The sequence below is a fragment of the Ranitomeya imitator genome, chromosome 1 (assembly GCF_032444005.1).
Source record: "Ranitomeya imitator isolate aRanImi1 chromosome 1, aRanImi1.pri, whole genome shotgun sequence".
In the NCBI taxonomy this organism is placed as follows: domain Eukaryota; kingdom Metazoa; phylum Chordata; class Amphibia; order Anura; family Dendrobatidae; genus Ranitomeya; species Ranitomeya imitator.
In genome coordinates this window covers 1,225,517,020-1,225,535,304 of record NC_091282.1, presented here as the reverse complement: position 1 = coordinate 1,225,535,304, position 18,285 = coordinate 1,225,517,020, and the positions used below count along the sequence as shown (strand labels likewise).

Here is an 18,285-nt window from a genome sequence, read left to right as displayed (position 1 = left end):
CCGCGCTACCTCCGCTCGCACACGGCCCCGCGCTACCTCCGCTCTGATTATTTTATAGTTTTTATATTACATACACTGCTCAACAATAGAACTGCAACATCCAGAGAGAAAAGTGCTGGAATTCTGGAAATCACAGGATGGAGACGTCACGGATCTGAAAATGATGGAAACACAGGAACGAAATATTCAAAACATCTGGAGTCTGAGCCAGAAGCCCCAGTACCTCCGGCACCCCCAGCCCCAAGGTTACTAATGGTCGTCTGAGAACTGGACAAATCATCAAGATCCGCTGCTGGCAGCTCCTGTGTGATCACCGACCCATGACGTCCCTAATGTGCTCGATGGGAGACAACATTATCAGAAATAAACACGTGAAATAGATCACTGTGTAATGACTATATAATATACGATTTTCAATTTTTGTACAGAGGAACTGACAAATTCACTTTTTGATGATATTCTAATTGTGTGTAATGAGAAGGTGCAGTAATGGCATTTACCGTCCGTCCCCTACAGCTTCTGGAGATGGAAGCGACGGCGTCGGCGAGCTCTGAAGTGTAAGCCAGTGAGGTGCAGCCGTTGCCCTACCCCCAATTATCAATGGGTCTCCACAATATCTGTGCCATATAGCGCCCCCCATAGGAGAAGCCAGTGACCTACAGGGAGCTGAGGATTGGGGTCTGCACAAGGTAAGACGTGATCACCAGCCCCTGATCTGGAGCAACCACTACCCCCATCCATTATTGCCCCAAGTAACTGGCTGATCACAGGCTGCCCCGCATCCAGGACCCCCGATTATCAGCTGGAATCTGTGGGGACCCTGCGGCCAGGGATAAGCTGTCCCTGCATCGCCAACACAGAGGCTGGTGCCAGGCTAGGAACATTATGTAGGGCATAATTATACTGGTGGTGGGTCGCAGAGGACGCGGGGCCATTTGCTGATGCCAGGGGCATTGACTGTAGCACGGTGGGGCATGCAACCCGCACAGAAAACGGCGGCCGGGCACAGCGCTGGGCACGGCTCTGCTCCACACCACGGTAACAAGGAATCCCTGGGCAGTGTCTCCATGCAGGAGCGAGCCTCAATATACAGAGACTGATCATTTACAATAGCAATCTGAGCTGTAGTGTAAAGCATGGGGGACAGCAGGAGAGCAAGTCCCAGGTAAGAATTGTGAACCAGCTGCAGCCCCGGAACCATGGGACTGTGGACGGTCAGAGGACAGACGGGTCAGGTAGCACGTGCTGGACTAGCAGAACGCCTGACCATCAGATGCCTCCGATCCTGGTGACTAAGAGGCTCGGCGGAGAATCACAGCGTCACTCATGGAGGCAGGAGCGGAGAAACCATCACACCCGGTCACAAGATCCATTAGAAAGTAAGTGCCCCCCCAGGCTTCCAGAACATCCTTACACTTGTGCGCAGTCCATGGTGCCCGTCACTGCGGGGTCATCGGGCTGACGGCAGCGCCATTTTTGTGCCATCAGGGGGCACCGTCAGGACCGCCGCTTGGTGTCACAATCACATGTTATGGCTGCGCTACCCTGACCCTTATTCTACGAGGCCCTGTGATCAATCAGATAAACTCTGGAGACCTTGTAGGGGGCATGCTGAGTGTTGTAGTCCCTCACAAGCGGCCAGAAGCAGAAATAAGCCTGTGCATTTCTCCGGGGATGAGGCGGTCACGTATACACTTGTTTTTTTGGCATTTGCACCATGTGGTCAGACCAGCTCTGTGCCCCCCACAGCCAACGGCCTAAGGGGCAACCCACCCAGAACTAATCGTCTCCACCGGTCACCCACCAGGACCTCCGGATGTCGGCTACAAGACTGCTAGAAGGGGCCGGCGGCGCACCACGGGGACAGGGCCGGCGGCGCACCACGGGGACAGGGCCGGCAGTTGTCTTCCCACCTCATGCACACAGTTGTCAGAGCCCAAATCACACTACATGGTTGTCAGTGCCCACCTCACAGACACCCACAGGTCAGAATCCACCATGGCACTGGAGCAGCCAGGGGCTCGACACGGACTGACCGCAGCCAGGGACCCAATTAACCAGCCAAATCCTCCTGGCCAGCAGCCGTGCCCACAGAGGTCTGATCATATGGGGGGGTCCCTGGTCATACAGAACATACCGGGGTGGGTACTTTATAGTCACCGGTATATATAGGACTATATGGTCTTCTGTCACTCTATATGAATATTTCGGGTATCTTTGTCCCCCTCTTTTCCCCTTTGGCTAGGAGCAGCAGGTCTGTGACCACCGGGCCAGGGAACGGCTGACGAGCGTCGGCCATTATTCAGCAGTTGGAACGTAAAAGGGAAGCAAAATAGGAAAAACCTGCAGAGACAGCTGGAAAATAAAAAAAAAGTATGTGCGCCCCTCCTATCCGATCAGTGCCCCTCAGGAGGGGGCGGCGGGGCGCAGGTCTGACAGGGATTTACCAGAAATTCCCAGAAAGCGAGAAATACTACAACAATGTGATGATTCTAGATATTAGTGACTGGGGGAGGGGAGGCCGGGACCTGCTAACATGGGGGTTGTGGTCACGGCCTGTCAAGAGTCCTGCCTCATCTGATCACCGGGGGTCCTATCCACACGACTAGAGGGTTCACCCCCAGCCTGTGCAGACAGGACCCCGATGTCAGCTCTGCTACATCCCATCCACCAAAGCTGCCGCACTATGGGTGGTAAGAGGGAGACCACCGAGCACAAAGGACGGGCCGGAGACCCACCAAATCCGGTGACAGATTGTCAGACAGTTGTACAAAGGGAAATAACGACCAATGCACAACAAGTCCATGAGGCGAGGCAGGAGGCACAAGGTACCTCAGGAGCCCCCCGGTGTGATCTCCTGACGGACCACCAGCCCCCAACGTGTCCCTACAGGTGGGACGCAGCAGCCTGAACAGGGGAAGGTGCCGGACAGGAGCGAGATCTGAATGAATGTCTCAGGAGGGCGAGACCAGATATAAACTGGAAAATTCCTGGAAAAGGCCACGGAAAAACCGCAAAACTCCCCCCGACCGCCAGGGAAAAACACTGAGGCTTCATCACCTCTCACTGAGGGTCCGGCCGCTCCTCCTGGAGGCTCTCCAGCCATTATCAACATCTGATAATCCAGAACTTTGGATAATCCGAAGGAAACAGACATGATGTATTTCACCTCTGTTGTGTGTCTACTGGGGAGTATATAACAAGTAGAAAGCAAGGACTACATCAAGAGAGCATCCTCTCCGATCCCACCGAGATCAGACGCTGCTGCTGCCCCCACAACCCGATTACACAAGGTCTCCCCCAGCCACAGATACAGGGGATAACCAGAGACAGCCACGGCTAAGAGTCTAGAAAACACCAAGAAATAAGTATAGGAACCAATATGGAGCCTAGATGTCAGCTCTCCAGTCACTGACCGACACACTCAGGGCAGCATATCTACTATAATACTGCCCCTATCTACAAGAATATAACTACTATAATACTGCTCCTATGTACAAGAATATAACTACTATAATACTGCCCCCTATGTACAAGAATATAACTACTATAATACTGCCCCCTATGTACAAGAATATAACTACTATAATACTGCCCCCTATGTACAAGAATATAACTACTATAATACTGCCCCCTATGTACAAGAATATAACTACTATAATACTGCCCCTATGTACAAGAATATAACTACTATAATACTGCCCCCTATGTACAAGAATATAACTACTATAATACTGCCCCCTATGTACAAGAATATAACTACTATAATACTGCCCCCATGTACAAGAATATAACTACTATAATACTGCCCCCATGTACAAGAATATAACTACTATAATACTGCCCCCATGTACAAGAATATAACTACTATAATACTGCCCCTATGTACAAGAATATAACTACTATAATACTGCCCCTATGTACAAGAATATAACTACTATAATACTGCCCCTATGTACAAGAATATAACTACTATAATACTGCCTCCTATGTACTAGAATATAACTACTATAATACTGCTCCTATGTACAAGAATATAACTACTATAATACTGCCCCTATGTACAAGAATATAACTACTATAATACTGCCTCCTATGTACTAGAATATAACTACTATAATACTGCTCCTATGTACAAGAATATAACTACTATAATACTGCTCCTATGTACAAGAATATAACTACTATAATACTGCTCCTATGTACAAGAATATAACTACTATAATACTGCCCCTATGTACAAGAATATAACTACTATAATACTGCCCCTATGTACAAGAATATATCTAATATATAAAGGTGTGTGTGTGTGTGTGTGTGTGTGTGTGTGTGTGTGTGTGTGTGTGTGTGTGTGTGTGTGTGTGTGTGTGTGTGTGTGTGTGTGTGTGTGTGTGTGTGTGTGTGTGTGTGTGTGTGTGTGTCCGGGATTGGCATCTGCACCGTCACAGCTACAAAATTTTGCACAGTCACACGTCTGGACCCTGAGAGCGTCATAGGCTACGTTGTGAGGTGAAATTTTAACCCCGCGCTTTCCAATTCACCAAACAATTTTGCCCCTATCTACATAATGGGGAAAAGTGAAAGGAAAAATATTGGAGGCAAATTGACAGCTGCCAGATGTGAACAAGGGGGACTAAAGGTACCGTCACACTTAGCGACGCTGCAGTGATACCGACAATGATCCGGATCGCTGCAGCGTCGCTGTTTGGTCGCTGGAGAGCTGTCACACAGACCGCTCTTCAGCGACCAACGATCCCGAGGTCCCCGGTAACCAGGGTAAACATCGGGTAACTAAGCGCAGGGCCGCGCTTAGTAACCCGATGTTTACCCTGGTTACCAGCGTAAAAAAAACAAACAGTACATACTTACATTCAGCTGTCTGTCCCTTGCCGTCTGGTTCCTGCACTGACTGCTGGCCGTAAAGTGAAAGTGAAAGCACAGCTCAGCGGTGAGTCACACAGCGGTGACTCACCGCTGTGGCTGTGCTCTGCTTTCACTTTACGGCCAGCAGTCAGTGCAGGAACCAGACGGCAAGGGACAGACAGCTGAATGCAAGTATGTACTGTTTGTTTTTTTACGCTGGTAACCAGGGTAAACATCGGGTTACTAAGCGCGGCTCTGCGCTTAGTTACCCGATGTTTACCCTGGTTACCAGTGAAGACATCGCTGAATCGGTGTCACACACGCTGATTCAGCGATGTCTGCGGGGAGTCCAGCGACGAAATAAAGTTCTGGACTTTCTTCCCCGACCAGCGACAGCACAGCAGGGGCCTGATCGTTGCTGCCTGTCACACTGGACGATATCGCTAGCGAGGACGCTGCAACGTCACGGATCGCTAGCGATATCGTCTAGTGTGACGGTACCTTTAAAGAATGAGAGCGATGGCGCCAAAGAGTATATACCGTACAGTTGCTAAGGTGGGGCCCCGACATGAGATACTCACCACACATGGGGATATGAACACACACACAAAATGTGCTTGAACACATATCACCCTCAGCACACATTTCACCACACATACACCAACCTCGCCACATAAAAGTCGAAACACAAAAGTCGCCGCTCAAAACTCGCCACGCGCAAAACTCGCCACATGCAAAAACTAGGCTCTCGCAAAACTCGCCACAAGTGCAAAACTCACCTCATGGAAAACTCGCCACACGCAAAACTTGCACACGCGGAAAAATTGCCACACGCACAAAAGTTGCAACACATGCAAAAGTTGCCTCACACAAAACTTGCACATACTCAAAAGGTACTACACATAAAACTCACCACGCGCAAAACTCGCCATGCGCAAAACTTGCTGCACACAACTTGCTACACTAACCTGTCACATGCAACTCGACACACAAAAAGTTGCTACACGCATGTTGCCACACAAAACTCATCTCACAAAAGTCGCTACATGCATGTCGCCACACGCAACTCAACACACACAACTTGACAAACGAAACTCGCCCTAAAACACACACAAGTCTGGTATTATCCTTCAAAAATAAAAAGCTGATTAATAAGCAGACAAACTACAAGAGCAACAAATGTACCATATAGGAAATACGGCAGCTGTCAGTCACATGACCTGTCTATTATGTGTATGTGTGAGCTAATATATACTGCCAGGGGGAGGGCTTCCTGTTGGCTGGGGATTTATCAGGCTGCCAATTTAGCTTACAAATACTGAGGTAAAAATACTGAGCAAATAACGTGTGAATGCGGTCTAATACAGGAGGAGATGACACACAGGTATATACTATATACAGGAGAGATGGCACACAGGTATATACTATATACAGGAAGAGATGACACACAGATATATACTATATACAGGAGGAGATGACACACAGATATATACTATATACAGGAGCAGATGACCTACAGGTATATACACTATATACAGGAGGAGATGACACACAGGAATATACTATATACAGGAGCAGATGACCTACAGGTATATACTATATACATGAGGAGATGACACACAGGTATATACTATATACAGGAGCAGATGACCTACAGGTATATACTATATACAGGAGGAGATGACATACAGGTATATGCTATATAGAAGATGACATACAGGTATATACTATATACAGGAGGAGATGACACACAGATATATACAGGAGGAGATGACACAGCAGGTATATACTATATACAGGGGAGATGACATACAGGTATATACAGGGGAGATGACATACAGGTATATACTATATACAGGAGATGACATACAGGTGTATACTATATATAAGGGAGATGACAAACATGTATATACTGAGGTGAAAATGAAAAGGTGTGAGTGCAAAATGAGAGGAGTGAGGGAAAATAGTGGAGTGATCGGAAAATGACAGATGTGAGGTCGAAATGACAAGTGTTAGGGGGGAATGAGAGGAGTGAGGGAGAAAATGAGAGATGTGATTGGGAAAATGAGAGGCATGATGGGAAAATAAGAGAAGTGAGGTGCTATAACTAACCACAGATATTTACTATGCCCAGTCTACTATAATACTGCTCCTATGTACAAGAATATAACTACTATAATACTGCCCCCTATGTACAGGAATATAACTACTATAATACTGCTCCTATGTACAAGAATATAACTACTATAATACTGCTCCTATGTACAAGAATATCACTACTATAATACTGCCCTCTATGTACAAGAATAACTATTATAATACTGCTCCTATGTACAAGAATATAACTACTATAATACTGCTCCTATGTACAAGAATATAACTACTATAATACTGCCCCCCTATGTACAAGAATATAACTACTATAATACTGCCCCTATGTACAAGAATATAACTACTATAATACTGCCCCTATGTACAAGAATATAACTACTATAATACTGCCCCCTATGTACAAGAATATCACTACTATAATACTGCCCTCTATGTACAAGAATAACTATTATAATACTGCTCCTATGTATGAAGATATATGGATACATAAACAAAAGTTATTACTTCCATCGCTTGTATGGACTCAGAAGAATGAAGAATTTGAAACCACCCCAAAAATGAAATCTACTATATAATTGTCTAATGGTCACTTCCATCTGTCTGTCTGTCCTTCTGTCACGGTTATTCGTTTGCTGATAGGTCTCGGCAGCTGCCTGTCATGGCTGCCGCGACCAATCAGCAACGGGCACAGTCCGATTAGTCCCTCCCCTACTCCCCTGCACTCACTGCCCGGCGCCCGCTCCGTAATCCCCTCCACTCACCGCTCACACAGGGTTAATGGCAGCGGTAACGGCCCACGGTGTATCGCGCTCCGTTACCGCTGCTATTAACCCTGTGTGTCCCCAACTATTTACTATTGATGCTGCCTATGCAGCATCAATAGTAAAAATATATGTCATGTTAAAAATAATAATAATAAAAAAAAAAAAAAACCTGCTATACTCACCATCCGCCGCCTTTGCCGCTCCTCGCCACGCTCCCGGGACCGCACCATTGCAAGCGGCAGCTTCCGGTCTCTGGGCTGGTGTGCGACAATGAGCTGCCGTGACGTCACGGGCATGTGACCGCGACGTCATCACAGGTCCTGCTCACAACAGCCCTGGGACCGGAAGTTGCCGCTTGCAATGGAGCGGTGACCGGTCCCAGGAGCGTCCCGAGGAGCAGCAAAGGTGGCGGATGGCAAGTATAGCAGGACTTCAACGGCAACGGGCCTTCGGAAGGTGAGTATATGTTTATTTATTTTTTTAAGTCTCTATACTACGTGGCTCTGTGCTGTATACTACATGGGCTGGGCAATATACTACGTGGGCTGGGCAATATACTACATGGGCTGGGCAATATACTACGTGGGCTGGGCAATATACTACATGGGCTGGGCAATATACTACGTGGGCTGGGCAATATACTACGTGGGCTGGGCAATATACTACGTGGGCTGGGCAATATACTACGTGGGCTGGGCAATATACTACATGGGCTGGGCAATATACTACGTGGGCTGGGCAATATACTACGTGGGCTGGGCAATATACTACGTGGGCTGGGCAATATACTACGTGGGCTGGGCAATATACTACGTGGGCTGGGCAATATACTACGTGGGCTGGGCAATATACTACGTGGGCTGGGCAATATACTACGTGGGCTGGGCAATATACTACGTGGGCTGGGCAATATACTACGTGGGCTGGGCAATATACTACGTGGGCTGGGCAATATACTACGTGGACTGGGCAATATACTACGTGGACATGCATATTGTGGAATACCCGATGCGTTAGAATCTGGCCACCATCTAGTACATAAATAATAGTCCCCGTGGTGGGTGCAGCAGAAGTGCCGCTCTGAGCTCAGCATACAAGTAGGTTAGAAGGAAACAGACGAGCGATTGTTGTGCAGATTATTTTTGCTTGTGTCCTCACTTTGGGTGATTTCTGTGGGATCAGAGGAGAGTAATACGGATCAGCGGAGTCCAGCCAAGTGATGTCACGCAGTGATGCGGTACAGCGCCCCGCGTCTCCCGGGGTACAGCGCCCCGCGTCTCCCGGCTCGCCCAGGTACAGCAGCAGTGTGCACAGACACATGCAGGCCGCTCTCCTCAGCCCCTGGGCTCGGGCCTAGCAGGAGGCACATTCCAGGCTGCATACCGTGCCCCGTCCTAATAAATAACCAGACCAAAATAGAGCCAGAGGCTTCTTGGCGTTTCCTCCCCAGCCTGGCGCTGCTCACATCACACAGCAGAGGAAAAGCAAACAGGGCGCAGGCAGCACAATGGACTCCCACCAGGACCGCACAGACCCCATCATCTGAGCAGCCCTCAAAACCTGAGCCAAAATAAAGAACGTCGCACTGAGATCGTGACCATCGAGCCGACCCTGAGCGTTCTGGGATGGAATGTCCCAATCTTCCCACTACGTTTCTGTGCTTTTCCCTCCCCATCGATGCGGCCGTACGAGGGCCCGAGTCTTGTATGACCGCTCAGACAACGCAGTAAGAGTGAAGTAAGACTGCTGGTGACCATGAAGCCTTCATCTTCTACCATAACGTGGACATCTGGGGGCTTTCTCTACGGCCTCGACTACCTGTCTAGTGGTGAGGAGCGCTGCGGCAGATGACCAAGGAGGTGTCCTACAGAGACCCCACTATACGATAAAGATGTCCCTGGCGATATGGACCCAACGACAGAACAGACCTGAATCCACACAAATGGATGATAGGCGAGCACTGCAGAAATATACATTATTAATGACACCGAGACGGACCGTGAACAGAGGGCGATGCCGTACGCGGAATCTCTCATGACAAGACGATCGGATCATTCCCGGGAGTGGCCATGTTGATATTTATCATTGAATACCAAGCGGCCCCTATAACCAGAAGTGCTGAATATTCTCATCCCCCCACACCCAGGCGATCAGCAGTTGTTGTCCGGACTGGCTGGAGCGTCGTTACCAGCTAGAAGACTTCTGTGGCATCTGACGGCCATACTGGGCACATGGGAGTGATCAGGACAGAGGAAGAGACGTGAATGTGCACTTACTGGTTCCTCTGTGATCGTCCCTCCTGGTACACGTTCTGTAGAGGGATGGTGACCTGTCCCAGAAACTGGTCCAAGCCAATGAGTGCGCGATGCATGACAATCAGCTGGAGGTCGCAGTTTTCCCCTCGTTCCAGGGCCCCGGGGCAAAGCTCGAAGGAACATTCCTCCTTCCATTCTGGAGATCCCGGGGTCTTCTCTGCCACCGAGGTGCTGTACTTCTCCCGTCCAACCTGGATCAATGTGTAGGCATCGCTGGTGCCATGTTTCCCTTTAGCACGGAGCCCTTTGGCTTGCAGGATGGTGACCTGGACATGGGTGGGATACCAACCCAAGTCGGGTTCAGGCCGTAGAGACATCTGGAGAATCAGGGGGTAAGAAGTGCCAGGAACCAGATGTACCTGAAAAATAAAAAAGTACTAATGTAAGTGACATGAGACGACCATCTGTACTATGACCTACCTACCCGGACTGCTAAACCAGGAGGGCCGGGAGAGAGTGCCGGAACCCGGGCGCCAAATGTGGAGGGAAGTGGCAGAGGAAAGCACCGGACCCTGGACGCCACATGTGGAGGGAAGGGGCAGAGGAAAGCACTGGACCCTGGACGCCACACGTGGAGGGAAGGGACAGAGAGAAACACCGGACCCTGGACGCCACACGTGGAGGGAAGGGGCAGAGGAAAGCACCGGACCCTGGACGCCACACGTAGAGGGATGGGGCAGAGAGAAAGCACTGGACCCTGGACGCCACACGTGGAGGGAAGGGGCAGAGGAAAGCACCGGACCCTGGATGCCACACGTGGAGGGAAGTGACACAGAGAAAGCACCGAACCCTGGACGCCACACGTGGAGGGAAGTGACACAGAGAAAGCACCGAACCCTGGACGCCACACGTGGAGGGAAGTGACACAGAGAAAGCACCGAACCCTGGACGCCACACGTGGAGGGAAGGGGCAGAGAGAAAGCACCGAACCCTGGACGCCACACGTGGAGGGAAGGGGCAGAGAAAGCACTGGACGCAACACGTGGAGGGATGGGGCAGAGAGGAAGCACCAGAACCTGGATGCCACACATGGAGGGAAGGGGCAGAGGAAAGCACCAGACCCTGGATGCCACACGTAGAGGGATGGGGCAGAGAGAAAGCACTGGACGCCACACGTGGAGGGAAGGGGCAGAGAAAGCACTGGACGCAACACGTGGAGGGATGGGGCAGAGAGGAAGCACCGGACCCTGGCTGCCACACGTGGAGGGAAGGGGCAGGGAAATAAGGCTGGACCCTGGATGCCACACGTGGAGGGAAGGGGCAGGCAAACAAGGCTGGACCACAGGTGCCACACGTGGAAGGCCAGGAGACAGCAGTGGACCCAGGGCGCTACATGAGGATGGCAGGGAAAGACCACTGGACCCTAGATGCCACATGTGAAGGGGAGGAAGAGGGTGCTGGCCCCCGGCGACATACGTGGAGTACCGGGAAAGGGCGCCAGACCCCGGGTGACACACGGGTAGGGCTGGGAGAGAGCAGTGGACTCAGGGCGCTACACAAGGATGGCAGGAAAAACAAAAGATCGGATCCCAGGTGCCACACGTGGAGGGGAGGGAGAGAGTGTGTCAAACCACAAGTGCCACACGTGGAGTGCATGGACAGAAAACTGAACCCCACCGAGGATAGAAAGAAAGTACTAAATCCCAGGGACCACACTTGGAGGGTCAGGAAAGAGCGCCAAGACCCGGGCACCAGACAAGAAGGTCAGGGAGACGGCGCCTGACCACGGGTGCCATACTTGGGAGGGTTCAAATATGCAGGGTGATGGGTGGGACAGTGCCATCCACAGGGGTGCACCCACCAACAGCATAGTCCGTACACAAGAGCGCACACCCAGTGTATATAGCACACCGCATACACAGGAGCAGCCACCGACGGCGGACCACGTATACAGGGGCACCCACCCACATTGTATACATCAAAGTGTATACATGAATGCCCACCACGTATACTGGAGTACCCACCGACAGTGTACTGTGTGACAAGGTGCACCCACCAACATTGTATACAGCACCTACGGAAGGTGCACTGCATGTATACATGAGCAGCCACCCACGGCGTACGCAGCACCTACCTACGGCGTACGCAGCACCTACCTACGGCGTACGCAGCACCTACCTACGGCGTACGCAGCACCTACCTACGGCGTACGCAGCACCTACCTACGGCGTACGCAGCACCTACCTACGGCGTACGCAGCACCTACCTACGGCGTACGCAGCACCTACCTACGGCGTACGCAGCACCTACCTACGGCGTACGCAGCACCTACCCACGGCGTACGCAGCACCTACCCACGGCGTACGCAGCACCTACCCACGGCGTACGCAGCACCTACCCACGGCGTACGCAGCACCTACCTACGGCGTATGCAGCACCTACCTGGGGTGCACCATATACACAGGGTCACCCATTGACAGTGTATACAGAGCTGTGACCCCCTGAATGATGCAGCACTTCTCCCAGCAGCAGGCAGGCAGCCCCCCACACTGCAGGCAGCCCCCCACACTGCAGGCAGCTCACCTCTCAGCTGACGCACATTGTGCTGCTACAATCCCAGGGGCGCCGACCATCCGGGGTCCTCGGCGTCTGCTGCAGGGGGAGCGGAGCAGGCGGGTGGGTCCTGCAGATTCTGCTGCAAAGTAACTTTCTTGTGTGTCTGCTGCTCAGAAGAGGAGGAGAAATGGAGGAGGAGGAGGAGGAGATCCTGCAGCAGAGCAGCCTGCAATGTCCACTGCACACACTGCTCACTGGGGGATGTGCACTGCCTGATTATCACAGCTGCACCCGACACTGCATCCCTGCTCACTGCACACCCCCCCCCCAGTCACTGCCCCTCTCATCCCTGTACCCCCAGTTACTACACAACACCCCCCCGTCACTGCTCCTCTCCTCCTTGTATCCTCAGTCACTGCACAACCCCCCGTCACTGCACCTCTCCTCCCTGTACCCCCAGTCACTGCACAACCCCCCGTCACTGCACCTCTCCTCCCTGTACCCCCAGTCACTGCTCCTCTCCTCCCTGTACCCCCAGTCACTGCACAACCCCCCGTCACTGCACCTCTCCTCCCTGTACCCCCAGTCACTGCACAACCCCCCCAGTCACTACACCTCTCCTCCCTGTACCCCCATCACTACTCCTCTCCTCCCTGTACCCCCAGTCACTGCACAACCCCCCGTCACTGCACCTCTCCTCCCTGTACCCCCAGTCACTGCACCTCTCCTCCCTGTACCCCCAGTCACTGCACAACCCCCCGTCACTGCTCCTCTCCTCCCTGTACCCCCAGTCACTGCACAACCCCCCGTCACTGCACCTCTCCTCCCTGTACCCCCAGTCACTGCACCTCTCCTCCCTGTACCCCCATCACTACTCCTCTCCTCCCTGTACCCCCAGTCACTGCACAACCCCCCGTCACTGCACCTCTCCTCCCTGTACCCCCAGTCACTGCACCTCTCCTCCCTGTACCCCCCGTCACTGCACCTCTCCTCCCTGTACCCCCATCACTACTCCTCTCCTCCCTGTACCCCCAGTCACTGCACAACCCCCCGTCACTGCACCTCTCCTCCCTGTACCCCCAGTCACTGCACCTCTCCTCCCTGTACCCCCAGTCACTGCACCTCTCCTCCCTGTACCCCCAGTCACTGCACCTCTCCTCCCTGTACCCCCAGTCACTGCTCCTCTCCTCCCTGTACCCCCAGTCACTGCACAACCCCCCGTAACTGCACCTCTCCTCCCTGTACCCCCATCACTACTCCTCTCCTCCCTGTACCCCCAGTCACTGCACAACCCCCCGTCACTGCACCTCTCCTCCCTGTACCCCCAGTCACTGCACCTCTCCTCCCTGTACCCCCAGTCACTGCACCTCTCCTCCCTGTACCCCCAGTTACTGCACCTCTCCTCCCTGTACCCCCAGTCACTGCACCTCTCCTCCCTGTACCCCCCGTCACTGCACCTCTCCTCCCTGTACCCCCCGTCACTGCACCTCTCCTCCCTGTACCCCCAGTCACTGCACCTCTCCTCCCTGTACCCCCAGTCACTGCACCTCTCCTCCCTGTACCCCCAGTCACTGCACCTCTCCTCCCTGTACCCCCAGTCACTGCACAACCCCCCGTCACTGCACCTCTCCTCCCTGTACCCCCATCACTGCTCCTCTCCTCCCTGTACCCCCAGTCACTGCACCTCTCCTCCCTGTACCCCCAGTCACTGCTCCTCTCCTCCCTGTACCCCCAGTCACTGCACAACCCCCCGTCACTGCACCTCTCCTCCCTGTACCCCCAGTCACTGCACCTCTCCTCCCTGTACCCCCAGTCACTGCACAACCCCCCGTCACTGCACCTCTCCTCCCTGTACCCCCATCACTGCTCCTCTCCTCCCTGTACCCCCAGTCACTGCACCTCTCCTCCCTGTACCCCCAGTCACTGCTCCTCTCCTCCCTGTACCCCCAGTCACTGCACAACCCCCCGTCACTGCACCTCTCCTCCCTGTACCCCCAGTCACTGCTCCTCTCCTCCCTGTACCCCCAGTCACTGCACAACCCCCCGTCACTGCACCTCTCCTCCCTGTACCCCCATCACTACTCCTCTCCTCCCTGTACCCCCAGTCACTGCACAACCCCCCGTCACTGCACCTCTCCTCCCTGTACCCCCAGTCACTGCACCTCTCCTCCCTGTACCCCCATCACTACTCCTCTCCTCCCTGTACCCCCAGTCACTGCACAACCCCCCGTCACTGCACCTCTCCTCCCTGTACCCCCAGTCACTGCACAACCCCCCCAGTCACTACACCTCTCCTCCCTGTACCCCCATCACTACTCCTCTCCTCCCTGTACCCCCAGTCACTGCACAACCCCCCGTCACTGCACCTCTCCTCCCTGTACCCCCAGTCACTGCACCTCTCCTCCCTGTACCCCCAGTCACTGCACAACCCCCCGTCACTGCTCCTCTCCTCCCTGTACCCCCAGTCACTGCACAACCCCCCGTCACTGCACCTCTCCTCCCTGTACCCCCAGTCACTGCACCTCTCCTCCCTGTACCCCCATCACTACTCCTCTCCTCCCTGTACCCCCAGTCACTGCACAACCCCCCGTCACTGCACCTCTCCTCCCTGTACCCCCAGTCACTGCACAACCCCCCGTCACTGCACCTCTCCTCCCTGTACCCCCAGTCACTGCACCTCTCCTCCCTGTACCCCCATCACTACTCCTCTCCTCCCTGTACCCCCAGTCACTGCACAACCCCCCGTCACTGCACCTCTCCTCCCTGTACCCCCAGTCACTGCACCTCTCCTCCCTGTACCCCCCGTCACTGCACCTCTCCTCCCTGTACCCCCATCACTACTCCTCTCCTCCCTGTACCCCCAGTCACTGCACAACCCCCCGTCACTGCACCTCTCCTCCCTGTACCCCCAGTCACTGCACCTCTCCTCCCTGTACCCCCAGTCACTGCACCTCTCCTCCCTGTACCCCCAGTCACTGCACCTCTCCTCCCTGTACCCCCAGTCACTGCTCCTCTCCTCCCTGTACCCCCAGTCACTGCACAACCCCCCGTAACTGCACCTCTCCTCCCTGTACCCCCATCACTACTCCTCTCCTCCCTGTACCCCCAGTCACTGCACAACCCCCCGTCACTGCACCTCTCCTCCCTGTACCCCCAGTCACTGCACCTCTCCTCCCTGTACCCCCAGTCACTGCACCTCTCCTCCCTGTACCCCCAGTTACTGCACCTCTCCTCCCTGTACCCCCAGTCACTGCACCTCTCCTCCCTGTACCCCCCGTCACTGCACCTCTCCTCCCTGTACCCCCCGTCACTGCACCTCTCCTCCCTGTACCCCCAGTCACTGCACCTCTCCTCCCTGTACCCCCAGTCACTGCACCTCTCCTCCCTGTACCCCCAGTCACTGCACCTCTCCTCCCTGTACCCCCAGTCACTGCACAACCCCCCGTCACTGCACCTCTCCTCCCTGTACCCCCATCACTGCTCCTCTCCTCCCTGTACCCCCAGTCACTGCACCTCTCCTCCCTGTACCCCCAGTCACTGCTCCTCTCCTCCCTGTACCCCCAGTCACTGCACAACCCCCCGTCACTGCACCTCTCCTCCCTGTACCCCCAGTCACTGCACCTCTCCTCCCTGTACCCCCAGTCACTGCACAACCCCCCGTCACTGCACCTCTCCTCCCTGTACCCCCATCACTGCTCCTCTCCTCCCTGTACCCCCAGTCACTGCACCTCTCCTCCCTGTACCCCCAGTCACTGCTCCTCTCCTCCCTGTACCCCCAGTCACTGCACAACCCCCCGTCACTGCACCTCTCCTCCCTGTACCCCCAGTCACTGCTCCTCTCCTCCCTGTACCCCCAGTCACTGCACAACCCCCCGTCACTGCACCTCTCCTCCCTGTACCCCCATCACTACTCCTCTCCTCCCTGTACCCCCAGTCACTGCACAACCCCCCGTCACTGCACCTCTCCTCCCTGTACCCCCAGTCACTGCACCTCTCCTCCCTGTACCCCCATCACTACTCCTCTCCTCCCTGTACCCCCAGTCACTGCACAACCCCCCGTCACTGCACCTCTCCTCCCTGTACCCCCAGTCACTGCACCTCTCCTCCCTGTACCCCCCGTCACTGCACCTCTCCTCCCTGTACCCCCATCACTACTCCTCTCCTCCCTGTACCCCCAGTCACTGCACAACCCCCCGTCACTGCACCTCTCCTCCCTGTACCCCCAGTCACTGCACCTCTCCTCCCTGTACCCCCAGTCACTGCTCCTCTCCTCCCTGTACCCCCAGTCACTGCACAACCCCCCGTCACTGCACCTCTCCTCCCTGTACCCCCAGTCACTGCACCTCTCCTCCCTGTACCCCCAGTCACTGCACCTCTCCTCCCTGTACCCCCAGTCACTGCTCCTCTCCTCCCTGTACCCCCAGTCACTGCACAACCCCCCGTAACTGCACCTCTCCTCCCTGTACCCCCATCACTACTCCTCTCCTCCCTGTACCCCCAGTCACTGCACAACCCCCCGTCACTGCACCTCTCCTCCCTGTACCCCCAGTCACTGCACCTCTCCTCCCTGTACCCCCAGTCACTGCACCTCTCCTCCCTGTACCCCCAGTCACTGCACCTCTCCTCCCTGTACCCCCAGTCACTGCACCTCTCCTCCCTGTACCCCCCGTCACTGCACCTCTCCTCCCTGTACCCCCCGTCACTGCACCTCTCCTCCCTGTACCCCCAGTCACTGCACCTCTCCTCCCTGTACCCCCAGTCACTGCACCTCTCCTCCCTGTACCCCCAGTCACTGCACCTCTCCTCCCTGTACCCCCAGTCACTGCACAACCCCCCGTCACTGCACCTCTCCTCCCTGTACCCCCATCACTGCTCCTCTCCTCCCTGTACCCCCAGTCACTGCACCTCTCCTCCCTGTACCCCCAGTCACTGCTCCTCTCCTCCCTGTACCCCCAGTCACTGCACAACCCCCCGTCACTGCACCTCTCCTCCCTGTACCCCCAGTCACTGCACCTCTCCTCCCTGTACCCCCAGTCACTGCACAACCCCCCGTCACTGCACCTCTCCTCCCTGTACCCCCATCACTGCTCCTCTCCTCCCTGTACCCCCAGTCACTGCACCTCTCCTCCCTGTACCCCCAGTCACTGCTCCTCTCCTCCCTGTACCCCCAGTCACTGCACAACCCCCCGTCACTGCACCTCTCCTCCCTGTACCCCCAGTCACTGCTCCTCTCCTCCCTGTACCCCCAGTCACTGCACAACCCCCCGTCACTGCACCTCTCCTCCCTGTACCCCCATCACTACTCCTCTCCTCCCTGTACCCCCAGTCACTGCACAACCCCCCGTCACTGCACCTCTCCTCCCTGTACCCCCAGTCACTGCACCTCTCCTCCCTGTACCCCCATCACTACTCCTCTCCTCCCTGTACCCCCAGTCACTGCACAACCCCCCGTCACTGCACCTCTCCTCCCTGTACCCCCAGTCACTGCACCTCTCCTCCCTGTACCCCCCGTCACTGCACCTCTCCTCCCTGTACCCCCATCACTACTCCTCTCCTCCCTGTACCCCCAGTCACTGCACAACCCCCCGTCACTGCACCTCTCCTCCCTGTACCCCCAGTCACTGCACCTCTCCTCCCTGTACCCCCAGTCACTGCACCTCTCCTCCCTGTACCCCCAGTCACTGCTCCTCTCCTCCCTGTACCCCCAGTCACTGCACAACCCCCCGTCACTGCAC

At 54.6% G+C, this 18,285-nt stretch overlaps 1 protein-coding gene across 2 annotated transcripts in view; it reads right to left on the bottom strand.

Annotated features, from left to right (window-relative positions):
• Positions 1 to 12,714, bottom strand: part of LOC138657360 (rab11 family-interacting protein 1-like) — a 62,614-nt gene extending 49,900 nt beyond the window's left edge. Inside the window, exons 1-2 of one of the 2 annotated variants that reach the window (XM_069745101.1) lie at positions 12,578 to 12,714; positions 10,016 to 10,413 (exon numbers count right to left, since the gene is read on the bottom strand). In XM_069745101.1, the coding sequence (XP_069601202.1) occupies positions 10,016 to 10,371 (356 nt within the window). In that variant the 5' untranslated portion in view covers positions 10,372 to 10,413; positions 12,578 to 12,714. The remainder of the gene's footprint in view (positions 1 to 10,015; positions 10,414 to 12,577) is intronic. The other variant, XM_069745103.1, reaches the window with a different exon arrangement.
• Positions 12,715 to 18,285: the final 5,571 nt, after the last annotated feature.